This window comes from Protomyctophum parallelum (assembly GCF_964188405.1).
Source record: "Protomyctophum parallelum genome assembly, chromosome: 8".
In the NCBI taxonomy this organism is placed as follows: domain Eukaryota; kingdom Metazoa; phylum Chordata; class Actinopteri; order Myctophiformes; family Myctophidae; genus Protomyctophum; species Protomyctophum parallelum.
Genome location: NC_139703.1, coordinates 44,489,443 through 44,507,031, shown reverse-complemented (window position 1 = coordinate 44,507,031; position 17,589 = coordinate 44,489,443). Strand labels below are relative to the sequence as shown.

The 17,589-nt window shown below is 38.5% G+C and overlaps 2 protein-coding genes across 2 annotated transcripts; one reads left to right on the top strand and one right to left on the bottom strand.

The window, feature by feature from the left end:
* Positions 1–1,080: 1,080 nt before the first annotated feature.
* Positions 1,081–4,237, bottom strand: LOC310863048 (uncharacterized protein; the record flags this gene model as incomplete). The annotated part of the gene is made up of 3 exons (XM_083771171.1): positions 1,081–2,099; positions 2,344–2,490; positions 3,958–4,237. 3 exons carry the CDS (start codon positions 4,235–4,237, stop codon positions 1,081–1,083), a joined length of 1,446 nt encoding a protein of 481 aa, XP_083627297.1.
* Positions 4,238–5,846: 1,609 nt separating this feature from the next.
* LOC310862527 (serine/threonine-protein kinase 35-like) lies at positions 5,847–13,573 on the top strand. Its single transcript, XM_083770464.1, has 3 exons — positions 5,847–6,506; positions 7,771–8,501; positions 11,374–13,573. Exons 1-2 carry the CDS (start codon positions 5,996–5,998, stop codon positions 8,487–8,489), a joined length of 1,230 nt encoding a protein of 409 aa, XP_083626590.1. The 5' UTR covers positions 5,847–5,995; the 3' UTR covers positions 8,490–8,501; positions 11,374–13,573.
* The last annotated feature ends 4,016 nt before the right edge of the window (positions 13,574–17,589 follow it).

The window sequence follows — 17,589 nt, the reverse complement described above, 5'->3', positions numbered from 1 at the left end:
TTGTTTTGTGCTTTACTGAACTGGTTGTGTCTGGGACACCAAATGTAGTTCTCATGATGTACACAAGAGGGCACATAAAGCACATGAAAAATGACAATAGGGAACACTGTATATTTGCACCCATTTGGGCATGTTGTATATATATTAGATACAGTAATACTGTGTATAACTTTATAACTTTTATGCAAAACCTTTATGTTTTATTCTTTATTTAACAATGTACTATAGTTGTTGTAAGCTTGGCTACTTAAGTAAAAAAGTAAAAAGTATTTTAATACTATTTCACTTATTTTTCTTTCTATGGAAAGTTGAGTCTGAGCCCCCAGACCAAAAATGTAATTACAGGTAATGATGTAGGCCTACATTGTTATCTAGTAGCCTATATGACAATAAATTTGAACTTGTTTTATTCTCTTTGAAAAGTTGACCTGTTAATGGCGTTTTATTTTGTTTACATCACAAAGGATATAATATCCCAATTTTGTAGGATTTTTGGTGATTAGAGCATAATGTACTGTAAGTTGGTTCAAAATCCTAATACACATTTGAAGAAGGCCGACATAAATATGCATTTCCACACTCCACAGTGTATGGTGTTTATGTTAAAATGGCACAATTTCTTTCTACTGTGTCTCATAGGAGGGCTGTGGGCAGTTCAGAAACCTGTCCACCAGTGACATCATCGCTAACTTTTCAGGACTAGAAAGCCTGCAGCTTCTATTAGCTTGGATTCCCCATCGATGATGTCACTGGTGGACGGGTTTCTGAACCCAAAAAATCATCCAACGATGACAGTTTTGGGTCTGAGAGGCTAAGAAATGCGACAGACCATGAAATGTTCTGTCGCAAATGGCGAATAAATGGACCTCGATATGAAAAGGGTTGAAAAACACTGATCTACACCAATTTACTGTCTGCTGTCAGGTTTTTTCAAGTCACAAGCTCTTACAAAAATCACACTGAGGTGAGGGGTACTTCCTCTCCCAGTGTAAATTCTTCCGCCCTCCCGTCGACACACATCACTCCAACGAACTGCAGCGGCCAATGAGGCATCTATTTATCTATCTATGAGAGGTGGCTTCAGACTGGTTTGTCCCCTTTGACATCCAGAGGCCCCTGATAGTTAGACATGATACAACATATGCTCCACAACTCATTCACTGAACCGGTCATAGTCAGCGGAACAAGTGTATCCCAAATATGGTACTCCTTCACTCTGCGTATGGCCCTCTCTACCAAAACTCTCAGACGGGCAATCTCCTGGGTCTTGCGGGTGTCCTCTGTGCTGAGCTGAGCTGATTTCTTCAGTGGAGGGATGATGAGTGTTGCTCCAACGTCAGAAAGCATCTTCTCTATCAGGAAACCCTTGTCAGCCATTACTCCATCTCCTGACTCAAGTAACTGTAACAGCTGGGATGTTCGAGTTATTTCGATGTCTGAAATAGAGCCAGTGTACAGTTTTGAGATGAACGTGATTGCCCCACATGGAGAGATCCCAATCAGCCCTTTAAAGGTGGTGTGGTTGGAAAAGGTTTCCGACTGTAGTGAGAGGGACGATGGTGTTTCGCAGCGTATCTCAGTGCAGTCTATAATAACTCTGACTTCAGGACAGTAAAGCTTGAACTTGTCAGGCATCGTAGATTGCACTTGCTCTCTTGTCATCCACAAGGGCAGTGAGCCAAGAACCAGAAAAAGGTAGCTAGTCCACGTTACGATGATGCGACTAACTGTGGACTTGCTGACCTTAAAAATGGTTGACACGGTTCTCTCATGAAGCCCAGCTGCAACACGACAGAGGAACATGAAGAACTCATCAATTAGGGGGAGCTTGCGATGAGGGCTAGGGGTAGGAACATCTTGTGTTCGCTGTGCCATGGTCCAGTAGATTAGCCTTGAAACAGATGGCTCAATTGACTCCCAAAACACATTAAATACCTCCTTTGAGCTGAATCTCGTGTAATAACGGAAGTCACCATCTGTGACACAATACTGGAAAATCAGGGGCTTCACATTCATTTTCAGCTGCTCCAGTTCCATTTCCAGCATTACAACTTTCATCTCCAGCTCCTGTATTCGGCCAGCGACAGTGTCCAGTTTAGCTTAAAAGTTAAGGGGAAGAAAAAGCACACATATCACTAATCCATCTATACATTTTAAAATCCTATCCACTAAACCCAAGTTTTGTGCACACACAATAAGTAAGTAAACATAAATCACCTGCAATAAACTGACCGAAATATTCAACGATTCAATCATTTTTCTTTTTACAATACTTTTTAATTAACTGCCATGTATCTTTTTTTGTAAAACATGCTTTTACATAGTATGTATTGTAATACTAACCAGGAGATGGACGGAAGGCATAATCATGCTCTGCAGTTTGTACCGCCCCCTGTCCACTGTCCTCTCTGGTGTCCTGTGTCAGCTGGACTGTACACAGGGGCTTTTGTGTCCGCTGGTACTGTCTATTGGACTTCCGAGATTGTTTCCCTAGTAAAAAAAATAATGTTATAGCGATGATACCTTTTTGTTAATATTTTTTTCTAGCCAAAAATATATCACAAAGATATGTCAAAAATGATTTATAAATAAAAACATTATTTGTTTCATGTAATTCAAATAAATATAATTTATATGTTGAGGTATAGGGTAAGTGATATATATATTTTTTTAAATAAATGTTTTTGTGTGACAAGGTTAAAGCTCTAAATTCTGATATGTCTCTCCATCGCTTTAATTAACAAAATACATCAGGTATGTTTACCACTTTCAGGATTGAGAACAGATTTTTCAGCTTAAATAAAGTAAAGTGTTCCAGTTCCATTGGATAAAATTTGTGTCCCGATCTGAAAATGCATTTAGACCCGCTGTTGACCTGTCTGTCTAGCATCAAATGTTGGATGAGTGAGAACTTTCTCAAGCTAAATGAGGATAAGACAGAAGTTCTCATAATCGGTACTAGTGAGCAGAAATAATCAATAATAAGCAGACTTGGCAACCTGACTGTAGAAAGTAACAGTACAGTAAAGAACCTGGGCGTTATTATTGATTCTGAATTGAATTTTAATTCACACATTAATCATGTTACCAAGATTGCCTTTTTTCACCTTAGAAATATTGCACGAATCAGAGCCTATTTGTCCTTGGACGATGCAAAAACGCTAATCCACGCCTTTGTTTTTTCTCGGTTTGATTACTGCAATGCACTTTTTTCAGGACTGCCTAAGAAAACAACTGACAGATTACAACTTGTCCAAAATGCAGCAGCCAGAGTTTTAACTAGAACTAAGATGAGAGAACATATTACTCCAGTTTTGGCATCACTGCACTGGCTTCAGATTGTTTTTAGGATTGATTTTAAAATTATTTTACTTGTCTATAAAGCTCTCAATGGTCTCGCACCTTCCTACCTACATGACTGCCTGCCTAAATATGTCCCAAACCGCCCCCTAAGGTCTTCCACTGCTGGCCTGCTCGCTTTGCCTAAAAAAATGGCAACTAAAAAATACGGGGAAGCAGCTTTTTGCTTCTACGGGCCGTCGGCATGGAACAAGCTCCCACTGTACCTTCGTCAGGCAGCCTCTGTAGATATTTTTAAAGCTCAGCTTAAGACCCACTTCTACAACATTGCTTTTAATTGATCTTTTCTTTTTTGTTATTCATGTCCTCACTGTATTGCATTACTGCTTGTTTTTTAATGTCGTTGCCTTGCTTTTCTTTTATTCTCCATTGTTCTGTAAAGCACTTTGAGCTGCATTTCATGAAAGGTGCAAATAAAGTTTTATTATTATTATTATTTAGGTTACTAAAAGAGCTGCAGTGACAGGGAGACCCTTTGTTACTTAACAAACTGCAATGAGTACTATCATAATATAGTATTTATTTTTAACACCTATTATTTAACTAAGCAATATCACTTACCCAACCTTAAAATAACAATAGTTGTCTGTCAATTACCCCATTCATTCCAGTGGAATCTTGACGGCACTACACCTTGTTTAATGTAAGTTCGCCCATTTGGTTTGGCTAACCTCTTTAGATTCCCTGGATAAAAGTGTTCACTACACACAAAGGTGCTCCCACGAGCTATTCTAAAATTAGGTCCCTCATCCCTCTTGATCGCTCGCACCCATTGGGCACGTATTGTTTCATCCACAGGAAACTCGTGGAAGCTTAAATGGGGTTTTTTGCCGGAGGTGTTCGAGCAGCAAGGGACACTGCAGTGGTGTCGTGACATTCTGCTGTTGAGAGAGAGGGAAAAAAGGAAACAATAATTAATCTCTATGGTAATGTTAGCATTGATATATGGCGAGTATATATTCTATAACAAGTAAGACGCGCAAACGCGTGAAGCGAACGCAGCTCGTATATTGCAATAACAACAAGTGTGTGTGTGTGTGTGTGCTACAGCTGCGCCCTCTGGTGGCGGGCGGGTGGTGTCACAGCGGGACAGACAGACACACACACAGACAGACACACAGACATGATCTGCAGGGTCTCATAGTTAGTGCTCAGTGCATTCGCAATCACTGCGTTCGCAAAAACGAAATCCCCCCCCCAAAAGGGACAACTAGTTGAATATCTTTTAACAGAATAGCGTACTTCGTATTTTAACGCGTTTTGAACAGAGTTGTTGAATAATTGGCGTTATATATAATTTTGCTTGTGTAATGTCATTCATACGAGGGCCTCGCATTAAAATACGAAGTAACAACTATATTCTGTTAAAAACGTGTTAAAATACGAACGCTATTCTGCTAAAAAATTCTGCTAAAATATTTTATGCCAGAGACAAGATTTGTTAATAAATGTTTGTAGATCGGCTATTTTCGCTTATTTTGGGCTTGTTTTCATAGACCTGGTTGCTTATTTCTCTTGCAGAATCTGGCAACACATTGTTTTTAGCTACATTCTTAGCTAGCATTCCTACATGCTTTCTCTGCACCATTTAAGGCCGTTTCCAAATGTTAAAATGTAAAAGACCAATATTATTATGAAGCAAACAAGATAGTAGGTAGAATAAACCTTACCTTGAGAAAAAAAGAGTTGTAGACTTCTTAAATTAGCTCTAACATGTACTCTCTGTGGAGTGACATAAGTTAACATAGCCGCAATTTGCAACTCTAGAGTTGCAAATTGCGGCTAAAGTTAACATAACATTATCACCACTATGGCTCCTCTGATCCATAGACTGTAGGGTCGCAAGACCACTCGCCCCGTTTCTGTTTTCCTCCCAGAATGAGGGGTGGGAGAGGCTGGACAGCAGACGTCTGGACTTTGAATTTCTCTAACTATAAACTGAAGTCTGTTCACAGAAGTTGTTGTAGGCTAAGGCTATGTGGGGATTATCTGACGAGATACCATTTGAGAAAAACCATTTGAGAAAAACGGGCAAGCACTGAGGCGAGTAGTCCGGTATTCGACTGTAGAAGCTCTGATCACCACTAGCTCAGGAAAGGGGCGTGGAAATGGGATATCTATGCTTCAGGCTACTAGTGAAACTGCGACTTTTCTAGTTATATTACACGTCGTCTTCTATAACCCTATTGGTCTGGCTCTGTGATGACAAGCCTTCTCGCTTATAACGAGAGTTGACCTCCCCCCACCTCAAATCAGCCAATGGAGATCAAGCATGGGAGGGCGAGCACGTGAATGGCCATGCTGGAGAGACGGAACCATTCATATAGGCAATGATAGGGGTGAGTCATCTTGTTACCATGTTTTTAACCGTAACCTCTATCTATTTAACACCCCCTGTGTGTTTGGTGAATGGTACAGTCCAGCCCCGATTTGTGCAGTGTGTCTTCCTGTTCCTGGTAGTGTAAATCCACGCAGTAACAGCCGGCTTTACAACAAAACATTGCGCGCGATTCAACAGGGTGATTTGTTTGGGGGTCACGCACGGTCAGTGTCGGTCACTCACTGCGTCGTCCTCAATGAAAGAATGTATCATGTCCCCATGTCTGGGCTTGCTGGGTGAAGATATAACGTAGTAATGGCGCGTGCAGGGGACAACGTGCGGACATTGCGGTGTCTCACTCGGAGCATGAGACGATCTAGCGACCAGAGTGGAGCACATGATGTGGTGGACACGCCGAAAAGGGGAAAGGCGAACACCCTGAGATCTCTGAGCGTGGGGAACGCGGAGGACGATGTCATGATGATGGAGGACGATGCCATCGGCTTCAGTTCGGAGAGAAGGGTCACCGCGCCCCGGTACAGCATAGTGCGTGAGGTCGGTAGGGGAAGCTACGGCGTCGTTTACGAAGCGGTGGCCCGCAGATCGGGAGCAAAAGTCGCGATAAAGAAGCTTAAATGCGACGCTCCCGAGAATGTCGAGCTGGCCCTGCAAGAATTCTGGGCCCTGGCAAGTTTGGAGAAACGACACCAGAACGTTGTGCAGCTGGAAGAATGTGTGTTACAACGAAACGGCATGGCTCAGAAAATGAGTCACGGGAACAAGAAATCCAAACAGTATTTGCGGTTGGTGGAGACGTCTTTGAAAGGTAAACAAATCTTCCTGTTAAATTTGTGCTTTTCAGCTGTTTTGTTTTGTGAGAATGTCCCTGTCATGTAGAGAATTGTTGTCACGGCCCGGGGAGCTCAAGTTTCACTGGGGGATGTGCAGATTCGGTGCCAGTGGGGGGTAGGTAGGCCTACTAGGTACTAGTCTCTAGAATGGAGCGCAGTTAATCCCCCACCATTCTCATTCATATTTCATAGTAGTACAGTCTGTGCAGACAACAATGCCCTTTAATGTTCTCTTTAACCTGTTCTTGCTATCTAGGGTGACCAGATGTCCCACTTTGCGTGCGACAGTCCTTCATTTACAATACTTTTCAGGCGTTCCACAAATTGAGAACCTGTCCCACATTGTGACTGGCACTGCTGGCAGGCAATAGGCATCAGTGTTCAAATGTCCCCTAATAGTTGGCTTTCTGTTGTCTATTTTTTGGGAGATGTGTTTTTTAAGCCTGTTCAAATAACATTAGAAATATCCCCCAGGGCCTAAAAAAACAAAAAGGCCTAGGCTACAGTACCAACTTAAGTCGACCATACCACCCATGACCAAAAGTAGCTTTTTAAATTAAAATGCTTGTCATCAAAGCAGCACTGTTGCAGGAGGAAACCCAGGACAGATACAAAATAATTGAACATTGAAGTCAAGAGATAAGCTTCAAGAGAGGGGGGATAAACAAATATTAAAGGGCATTCCACTCATTTTCAACATTTTACTATGACATTATTATACCTTAGAGCTGTTGTGTGGAAATAATAAAGGTCCCCCATTCTGTGTTTCCTTGAACTGGAGGGCCATTAACATGGTGAATCACCATGTTAATGTTTCAGCTCTAAGGTATATGAATGACATAGTCAAATGTTGAAAATGACAATGCCTCATTAACATACAGGAAGTAAACAATAAGAAATGGAGATTTAACTCATCTGGTTGGTCTGCATTTTCTCCAGTGCTAATTGCAATGTGAGGTACCAACAATGCAATAAGTTAATCATCTTATGAATAGGATTACAAATGAAACAAGTTTGTTCAATCAAGGGCTGTACTGTATTGTACAATCCTGTTGTATTGGTAAAGTAGGCTGCACTACAAAGTTATCTTTAAGCATCTTATAAATGTTCATTTCTAAGCAGTACATGCTCCATCTTTCTCTCCCAATTAAACCATGTATCGTCTCTTGTCCCACAAATACATTTATTTTTGCTTCAGAATTATGTTGTTTTGAGACATTGTTCTGTATCCTTTTGCAGGAGAAAGAGTGCTGAGTTGTGTAGATGACCCCTGCTACCTGTGGTTTGTTATGGAGTTCTGTGAAGGAGGTGACCTCAGCCAGTTCATCTTATCTCGGCGGCCCAACCCGACGACCAACAACAGCTTCATGGTTCAGCTCACCAGTGCTGTGGCATTCCTACATGAAAACAAAGTTGTCCACCGGGATCTCAAGCCTGACAACATCCTCATCTCAGAAAGGTCAGGATCGCCAGTCCTGAAGGTGGCAGATTTTGGCCTTAGTAAAGTTTGCGCCGGTTTTGGAAATGCAACTAAGGACCAAAACGGTGAGAATAAGAACACAAATGTCAACGTTAACAAGTGCTGGTTGTCGTCGGCGTGTGGATCAGACTTCTTCATGGCGCCGGAGGTGTGGGAGGGCCACTACACCGCCAAGGCAGACATCTTTGCCTTGGGCATCATTATCTGGGCCATGTTGGAGAGGATTACTTTCATTGATGCCGATTCCAAACGGGAGCTCTTGGGTACATATGTGCGGCAAGGTGTCGAAATTGTGCCGGTAGGGGAGGCTCTTCTAGAGAATCCAAAGATGGTACTGAACATCCCTCAGAAACGTAGGTCATCCATGTCTGACGGTGTGACAAGGCTCCTCCGGGACATGCTGGCGGCCAACCCTCAAGACCGACCGGATGCCTTTGAGCTGCGGGACAGAATGGACCAGGTTACGTGTGCTGCGTGATCTTCAGCAAAGGTTTGCCATTTATAAAGCTTATATTGAGTCCATACTTATTTTATTTCCTTCTGTTTGCAGTTAATATTGACAATTCTAAAAGCATAGCTTAGGTTTAGTCTTGTAGAAGCCTGCAGTCAGTTTAGTTTAGTGAGTCTCACATTTTTACACCCTAAAATGTATGAATGTACATTTCCTTTCATAGAACTACTGTACCTGCTTCGTTTCAAGCACAGAGGGAACTATACAATCCATCTGTTCGTTGAGATGTGTTTGTTATGATTATCAGTTCCCCCAGAAAAGCAGGTGACTGTGAACGCGGAAGTAGGACACTTATGACATATCTAATATTTCCACTTTATGACACTGAGGGAATCATAACTCCTCCCTCTTTGCTGTTGCTCCAGGGTTGACCCATTTTATGTATCTAAAATGAAAATGAAACCCCCCCCCCCCTTTTTTTTACAGGTTGTGTCAAATTTACAATTGTATATGATAAAAGCGCATTCCCAATCAGCAACAGATCAGGAGTCTGATATGATCTGATTGTTTACCATGGGCTAGTACAGAATAACACATTGTGATGTGTTTTCTAAAGATATCTATTTTGGCAATTTAGACATCCAGAAAATTATCACACTAGTCCTGTCAATTAAATTCAAATGAGCTATATTGGCATGAGAAAACATACGTTTACATTGCCAAAGGGGAAATATTCATTTGGAGGGGGTACAGCATTTTCAGAGCTATGTCACATTGCGTCGTTAGACTCGTTAGACATGATGCCTTTCCATTTCCAAGCATACAACCCTATAAAAAGTCATCACGTGACCAGCTTTATCGACTCAGCAGTTTTTGGCATGTCAGTGTACTCTCAGGCCCCTTTTCCACCAGGGTTGAACTGCCCCGGTTCTTAGTCCATGAGCCAGAGTTTCAAAATTGGAACATTAATTATGAATTGAGTGGGCAAAACTATGCCTATATTAACTTGTTTATATTGTCAATATAAGTAAATTCATATATGATAACCCTTCCACAGGAGTAGCTTTTTCATATTTATCACACATTTTGTTATATTCACCAACAGTATATACATGAGTGAATAGGTAAAAATGTAATTGATAGTTATCACTAAAACATTAAAAAGCTAGTACTGTGGAAAACAATTTACCGGTAATAATATAGGTATGGCTTTGCCCACTCATAATTAACGTTCCAATTTTGGTGCTCTGGATCATGGACTAAGAACCCGGCCTCGGAGCAAGCTAGGACACACTACGCATCTAGCACGAGGCCAATGAAATGCCTGTGTTTGTGTTTGCCAGTGGAGTGGATGATTTGATTACATGCCATTTTGCTCAGGAGAATGTGTTGATCCTTTCTGTGCAAAGTTCACTGTTACATTATGCTGTCTTCCTACTTGCATAAGGTGTGTCATGTCATTCCATTGTGGGGGATGGGGTAGACTTACATGAAAGGCCTTGTGTTACTGGTTGCAAGCTAGTGAAGTGAAGCTACACTTGTGACCTTTTACCAAGCTCACCTTCATTCTGTCCTTTTACCCAATGCATCTTCCAAACACTTTACCAGAGGATTATCCAGTCTTTCTAACCACCAATGTTTGTCCACTTTGTTTAAATTTAACTTTAAGCACCCCTGAAATGATAGGGTGCCTTTCTTTTCCTTGAAGCTTTGGTATTTGAGTAGGGCTGAGGCGGTATGGATTGTGAGTTATCATGGTAATAAATCACTCTTTACAGCCGACTGTATGGTGCTATCTCTGTGTCTCCCCCAAAAAGTTGGTTTTGAAGGGAAGAAAATAAATAATAATCAAATAAAAATAATAATCGCCGTTATAAACTTGACACTGCGGTATGCATTTCACAACAGCCCTATATTTGAGGCATTAGTATCCAGACTTTCAGTTGTACATGTGATAACAAGTACATTATAATATAATCATGTGAGCAGCACGACTCGGCACACTGTCTTTTTTTGTGCAAGATAAAGGGCACATTTAACATTGAACTACATCCAGCCCTGCCTGTACTTGCTTTTATTTTATTGTGAGAGTTGTAGCTACGTATATCCACAATTTCAGATTTCCCTGGGGCACCATCCCGACTTGTTACTTTCTAACTGTGTGAGAATGGTACAGCCACGCATTTTCATGCTGCATGCAATGGGTGTGCCAGTGTATGCTAGACGGGGCTCACTGCAGTGGATCCTGCTGCAAATGAGTCAGACATAATGGACTGCAGCAGTGTGCCATGTGCACTCACTGACTCAGCACATCTGCTGAAAGTTTACATACAGGCTGCTGAGAGAAGACGAGGTTGAGCCAGCAACATTTATTATTTTGTTTATATAGACTTTATATAGAGCATCCTACTGCCATCTATCCAGCCATCCACTTCAATCCTGGTGTCAAATGAACATTTTCTGTGAGAAACATTGCTGAAAATGGCTATACACGGCCAATAGTTGGTGTGTAGAGGGATTCGGGAAGTACTAGCACACCTAGTATAGAGCCCTGGGGGACCCTGGTCACCTATCTAGGTGGGTTTAAATGGCTATACAGAATGGCCAGTAATTCTCTCTCTTTCACTCATTCCTATATCGCAAAGAAAGAGAACTAAAAGTACCATTACAGGCAGATACTGCATAATAACTAAGTGAAGCACAACAAATATGACAAAGCAAGTATTAAAAAAAAATCCTGCACACTATAGGATAATCTGGGCAGCTAATTGGTTCTGATCAGCCTCGAACTGGGAATGACCCTCCACAAATTGTAAGGAATTATGATATTATCCTGTAGTGTGAGCCTGGCTTAATCCAGTTTTTAACACTGCTGCTGACCAGTATATCTTTGTTTCTGTGTTTCCCATAGACCCGTCCTCTTTCCTGGAGCGGTTACATCGATGAGGGACTGAGTGTCCCACAAACAGAGCACCGCAAAACTTTAAACCAACAAAAGGCCATGCTATAGTGAGCATATATTTAGAAAATAACTTATTTGTTTCTCATGTTTACGGTGGTGGGTTTATATCCAGTTGGATAAAGGGAATGTTGAACTTGGACTGAAAGGTTGTAAACATAAATATTGTTATCTACTGTTATGAACATGTTATGCTGCTCAGTGGACACAGTTGGTCTTAAGTGAATGTTTTTATTTTGTTATAGTGGTTGTTGCCCATCTTTTTCAATCATAAGCATGGCCACTTCAACTTGCACAGTGGTTTTAAAAATGATTAATTTTTTTGTTTTGAATAAGACATGTGTGCACTCCCAAATCAGTTGTTTTCACGTATCTTTTTGCATCTAGTCTGTATCATCTTGCCCAGCTCTCCTTTTTGGAGATTCTTTGAGCGCTAATTCCCCAAGTATAAATTACCTCAAGGATTTAGCCTGATTTGTAGTTGGTTGCGCACCAGCCTCGGTGCCAAAATAGTCTGATCTACAAGCTCACGATGCGTTGAAAAAGCACCTTTTCCTGTAGTAACTGATGTTGCTCATGTGATGTACATATACGAGGACATCATGGGAAGTCCTTGACACCCATTACTTTCCCTTTCTTTATGCCCACCGTGCCTTAGAATCACCAATCGGTATGTTCTGCAAATATTCCATAATCAGTAAATGGTCTCCAACTGCAGTGTAAAAAGTGGTTCGTTTTCAGTATGTGGAGGTGTTAAAATTACATTTTGTTTTCATAAGCCTAATAGTGCCAAGCTGGCTCATGTTAGAGGAGCATTGCTAGTTAAAAAAATCCAAAGCTATTTTCCAGTTCTGAAGTATTACAAGTCTCTACTAAAGCAGTCTCAGGCCTACATGGACTGTAATTTTGTTGTAATAAATCCTGGCGTTTTTGTTGTTCTTTAATGCTGTCCATATGGAAATGTTTGGAGCATAGAGAAGGTAAAACACAATATACTATCATTGCACATCAACTGTACAGAGATTTTGCCCCATATCCAAATGTTTCAACACTATAGAATTTTGGCCAACCCAGGCAAGTATTTAATTTGTTTTAAAATGGGATCGGCAATGTTAAATGGCTTTGTATTATACTACCTCATGTCTTTATGCACATCACGTCATTTTGAATAGACTTTTACTTTACTGAATCAATAGTTCCATGTTTTTTCCTCAGGCAAGTTAATTTCTTAGATCTCTTTGGTGGAACAAAAATCATTGCCAATTTAGTGTAATTGCATTTTAGTTGATAGTATTGTTTATTTTGATTTGTTTTACTTTTTCCAAATGTATTAAATGGACTGTGAAAATATTGTACTTCTAATGGTTTTTAATAAGTTACAGTTGCTTGGAATGTTTATTGCATGATCCATTGACCATCATTTTCCACTTAACTCATACGTTTAAGTGCGTTTTTCAGATGTTTAGCGGCGTTTCTCCATCGGTTTTCCGAAAAACTTTGAGATAGCGCTGAAGTTAACCCAAGTATGAAGTAAATGGTCAACTGCAGGATGTCTTTGTTTACACTTTAGCAAATGTTGACCCACTTTAATTGTATCAACAACGGGTCACAATTTGCATTGACTACTTTCTTGTGTTTTGGTCCCCCAAAAAACATACCTCATTGCTCTTCTGTGTTCCACTACTAGTGTGTAATTTATTGTGACCAATACAGTGTGACTTTCAGTGGTCTCTGTCTTTAGAGGTCCAGAACAGCTGCCACAAACTATCAACTGGACATGAATGAAATCCATCCTACCCTGATCCCACTTCAGAGAGAATCACTGTCACATGAACCGTTGATTTGAAATTAAATGTTCAGTCTATATGGATGATTCTTGATGTTTGGAACTGTCTGACTCTGCCCAGATATTCCTGTCCGCTGCATCTGTGCAACACCACAACTCTGTAGCACTAAACTCTGATGAATGGTAGGTGTCACTTGATTTGCAGACGGCACTACTATGCAATGTTCCTTAGGTACACTGCAAATTAACCATATACACACAGTGGCCAAATTGCTCTAACTTCATACGCTGGTTGGGTAAGAGCAAAATTATCATTGTGAATATGGTCAATGATTCACATTTTTGTTCATCTTTAGTTCTCATGTTCAGAGGAATGGAAGTAAGAAAATGGATCTTGATGTCCAGTAAATTATTCCCATTGTTTTACTTATGTTGTATCTGTTTCAATAAAGCGTGTAGACATCAATCAATCATTTATTTTTTATTTTCTATTTACCAGCAATGGTTTTACCACTGAGTGAAGAATATTGACGACCAACCAACGGTCATTAAGAGCTGATAACATTCCTCTTGCCATGAGAGGGGTTCCATGTAAATAGCCCCTTTAACTCAAAGGTCAATGGGGCCTTAAGCAAAGTTGCATTAATGAGAGACAAAACAAACTAACATGTATGCTGCAGCATAACTGGTCGATGCATTTAGCATTGCCACTGCCAGCAATTTAAAACGCACCGGTAACCCCTAAATTAAGTATCTTAAGGTTTGAGTTTGTGCTCCATGTCAGACCACCTTGAGCCCTGAGAATTCCCTTTGGGAGTCCATGTCCATGAAAGTGAGATGGAAAATGTAACCAGACATGATAATCTACCACTCTGGCATAATACAGAAAACCTTTACCATGAACTGACATAACCGCTCATATAACCACTTACAGTTTTGATGAATGACTGTGTTCATGGTCCTCATTTGTATTTGTTTAATGACAGTATACAGTACTTTATATTATATAAAGTATACTGTATGAGAAATGTATTTTCTGCTTTGGCCTTCTCAGGCATTCACCTCAGATACTTGTTCCATTGGCACCCCCTTCTGGGCAACACAACACATGACGTGGTGGAGCCATACTGGCCTACCACAAGAAACTAGACTAGAGGCTGCCCAATCCTAACCTGGACTAATAAACCAGACTAATATCACACTAGTGTCGTGTAGCCTCGGTCCCAGGCTTACTTACCTGGTGTCGTGTGATATATATTTGATTCGGTCTGGCTTATTAGCCAGGCTAGCCCAATCCAACTGTCAGTAACATGCCAATGTTGTACCTAAGGTCTATTAATACAGTTCCAATATATGTAATTGATTAATGCATTGAAAAACTGATCAATAATGGTCAGTGAAAATTAGCACTCGATCTCACAGCCAGAAGTCAGCCAGTCTCAGGAGCGTGTGTGTGTGTGTGTGTGTGTGTGTGTGTGTGTGTGTGTGTGTGTGTGAATGCTTGCTGATGCATATTATGGAAATAAAAACATGACATCATTCGTCACGTGTATTTTAGGTCGCCTCACTTGTGTTTTAAACCTCGCAAATCACACGTCGCGAATGTATTCACTGCTTAACTTGTGTTTTCACTGCTTCACTTGTCTGCAAAATACAACTCGCAAAGATTTGATCTCCTTCACTTGTGTTTTATAGCGTTTGCAAACAACTTAATTATTTATTTATTATTTACACAACAAGTGAAGCACCAATTTCACATTTGTGCAATGTTTCATTTGACCCTCGCCAACTTAATTAGTACCAGCAGGTGGTGTCAGTTCTAAGTCAGACTTCAATACACTATAATTGCCCTCTATAATTACATTTAGACATGATATAGTTCTTGTTTTAATAGGTCAGCTTCTTATTTTAATTGGGTGTTAGGGTGTTATTGGAAGTGAGCTGCGATGAAGAAGTGAGCAAATTAAGTTAGGCTTTTTATTAAGGTGCTACGCCGTGCAGATTTCTGCAATGGGTGTCATCACTTACCTGATGTTTTCTGAGGCTGATTTGAAAACTGTCTTCCTCAGCCCTATAGTGGGAATAGGCATGCACGGAAGCCGGCTTTGGATATCCGTGGATATGCACGGCTTGGGATATCGATATGCTCCCCCAGGCGAAAAATAAATATATTTAGTATACTTTTTTAAAGTATACTAAATGTACTTATTTGTACTTGAAACTATTTGAATTTAAATTGTGCTATTTTGAAACTACTTAAGTTGTACTTTTTATACTTAAGTTGCACTTAAGATGTGCTAAAACATATCTTAAATATATTTTTTCTATACTTTTTAACCCTTTTGTGACCAAAAAAATAGTGTTAAATTGAAAATATACTTCCAGTATCCCAAGTATACTTTTGAAAAGCATACTTATATTATATTTATAGTGTATTTTCGAATATATCGAGTGTATATCAAGTATTAAATAAATGCATTTAAAATATACTACCAATGTGTTAATATAATGACATTATGAACTAATGTGCTTAAAATATACTTTGTTATCTCGAATACACTATCAGATCTACTTAAACATATCTTAAATATATTTTTTCTATACTTTTTAACCCTTTTGTGACAAAAAATAGTGTTAAATTGAAAATATACTTCCAGTATCCCAAGTATACTTTTTCCGATGAGTGAAAAGCATACTTATATTATATTTATAGTGTATTTTTATAGTGTATTATAAGTGTATATCAAGTATTAAATAAATACATTTAAAATATACTACCAATGTGTTAATATAATAACATTACAAACTAATGCGCTTAAAATATATTTGATAGTATACTTGAAACTAATACAAGTATACTTCAAATTAATGACTTTTTTACTCCAAATAAAATTGAAGCATTATATATAATATATATGCAAATATATGCAAATTTATACTTTTCCAAAGTATATATATATTATATATATACTTCGGAAAAGTATACATTTGCATATATAACTCTTAATTGTAGCAACCATGTTACTATACATATGAATGGGAAAAGGGGAGAGAGACTGACTAAACCAACAGACATTTAGATTCATGGTTTTACTAACAAATCACATAAAACAACATAAATCACCAAATAACTCCACAACAAAACCCTAAACACAATTACCCATAACATAACTCCAGTATACATTCTAATATTCAAATAATAACACAAATAAGAACAATAACACACGGTCCTTGGCGCCCCAGTGTATGCTGGGAAATGGACTTCCTCTAGCCACTCCCATTTCACCTGGCAGTATTTATAGCACATTAGTACTTAATATACTTAAACTTAATATACTGAAAGTTTAGACTTGTATTGTATTTATAATGTATTAAAAATACAATCTACAAATATATTTACTTAAAATATGCTAAGAGTGCATTTAAAAATACAATCTACAAATATATTTTTAATTATTATATTAAAGTACATCTTACAATAAATGCATGTTCAGGAGAACTCGCTATGAATATATTGCTAATGGACTTAAACTATAATAATCACAAATGTATTTTTAATTATTATATTAAAGTACATCTTACAATAAATGCATGTTCAGGAGAACTTGCTATGAATATATTGCTAATGGACTTAAAATATAATAATCACCAATGTATTTTTAATTATTATATTTAAAGTACATCTTACAATAAATGCATGTTCAGTAGAACTTGCTATGAATATATTGATAAAGTGCTTAAAATATAATAATCACAAATGTATTTTTAATTATTATATTAAAGTACATCTTACAATAAATGCATATTCAGGAGAACTTGCTATGAATATATTGCTAATGGACTTAAAATATAATAATCACAAATGTATTTTTTATTATTATAATTAAAGTACATCTTACAATAAATGCATGTTCAGGAGAACTTGCTATGAATATATTGCTAATGGACTTAAAATATAATAATCACCAATGTATTTTTAATTATTATATTTAAAGTACATCTTACAATAAATGCATGTTCAGTAGAACTTGCTATGAATATATTGATAAAGTGCTTAAAATATAATAATCACAAATGTATTTTTTATTATTATAATTAAAGTACATCTTACAATAAATGCATGTTCAGGAGAACTTGCTATGAATATATTGCTAATGGACTTAAAATATAATAATCACCAATGTATTTTTAATTATTATATTTAAAGTACATCTTACAATAAATGCATGTTCAGTAGAACTTGCTATGAATATATTGATAAAGTGCTTAAAATATAATAATCACAAATGTATTTTTTATTATTATAATTAAAGTACATCTTACAATAAATGCATGTTCAGTAGAACTTGCTATGAATATATTGATAAAGTGCTTAAAATATA

Excerpts from the sequence above, each read along its gene's own strand:
- LOC310862527 (XM_083770464.1), top strand. The coding sequence starts at position 5,996 with ATGGCGCGTGCAGGGGACAACGTGCGGACATTGCGGTGTCTCACTCGG. Across the intron at positions 6,507-7,770 it reads GGTGGAGACGTCTTTGAAAG|GAGAAAGAGTGCTGAGTTGT; the intron begins GTAAACAAATCT and ends ATCCTTTTGCAG.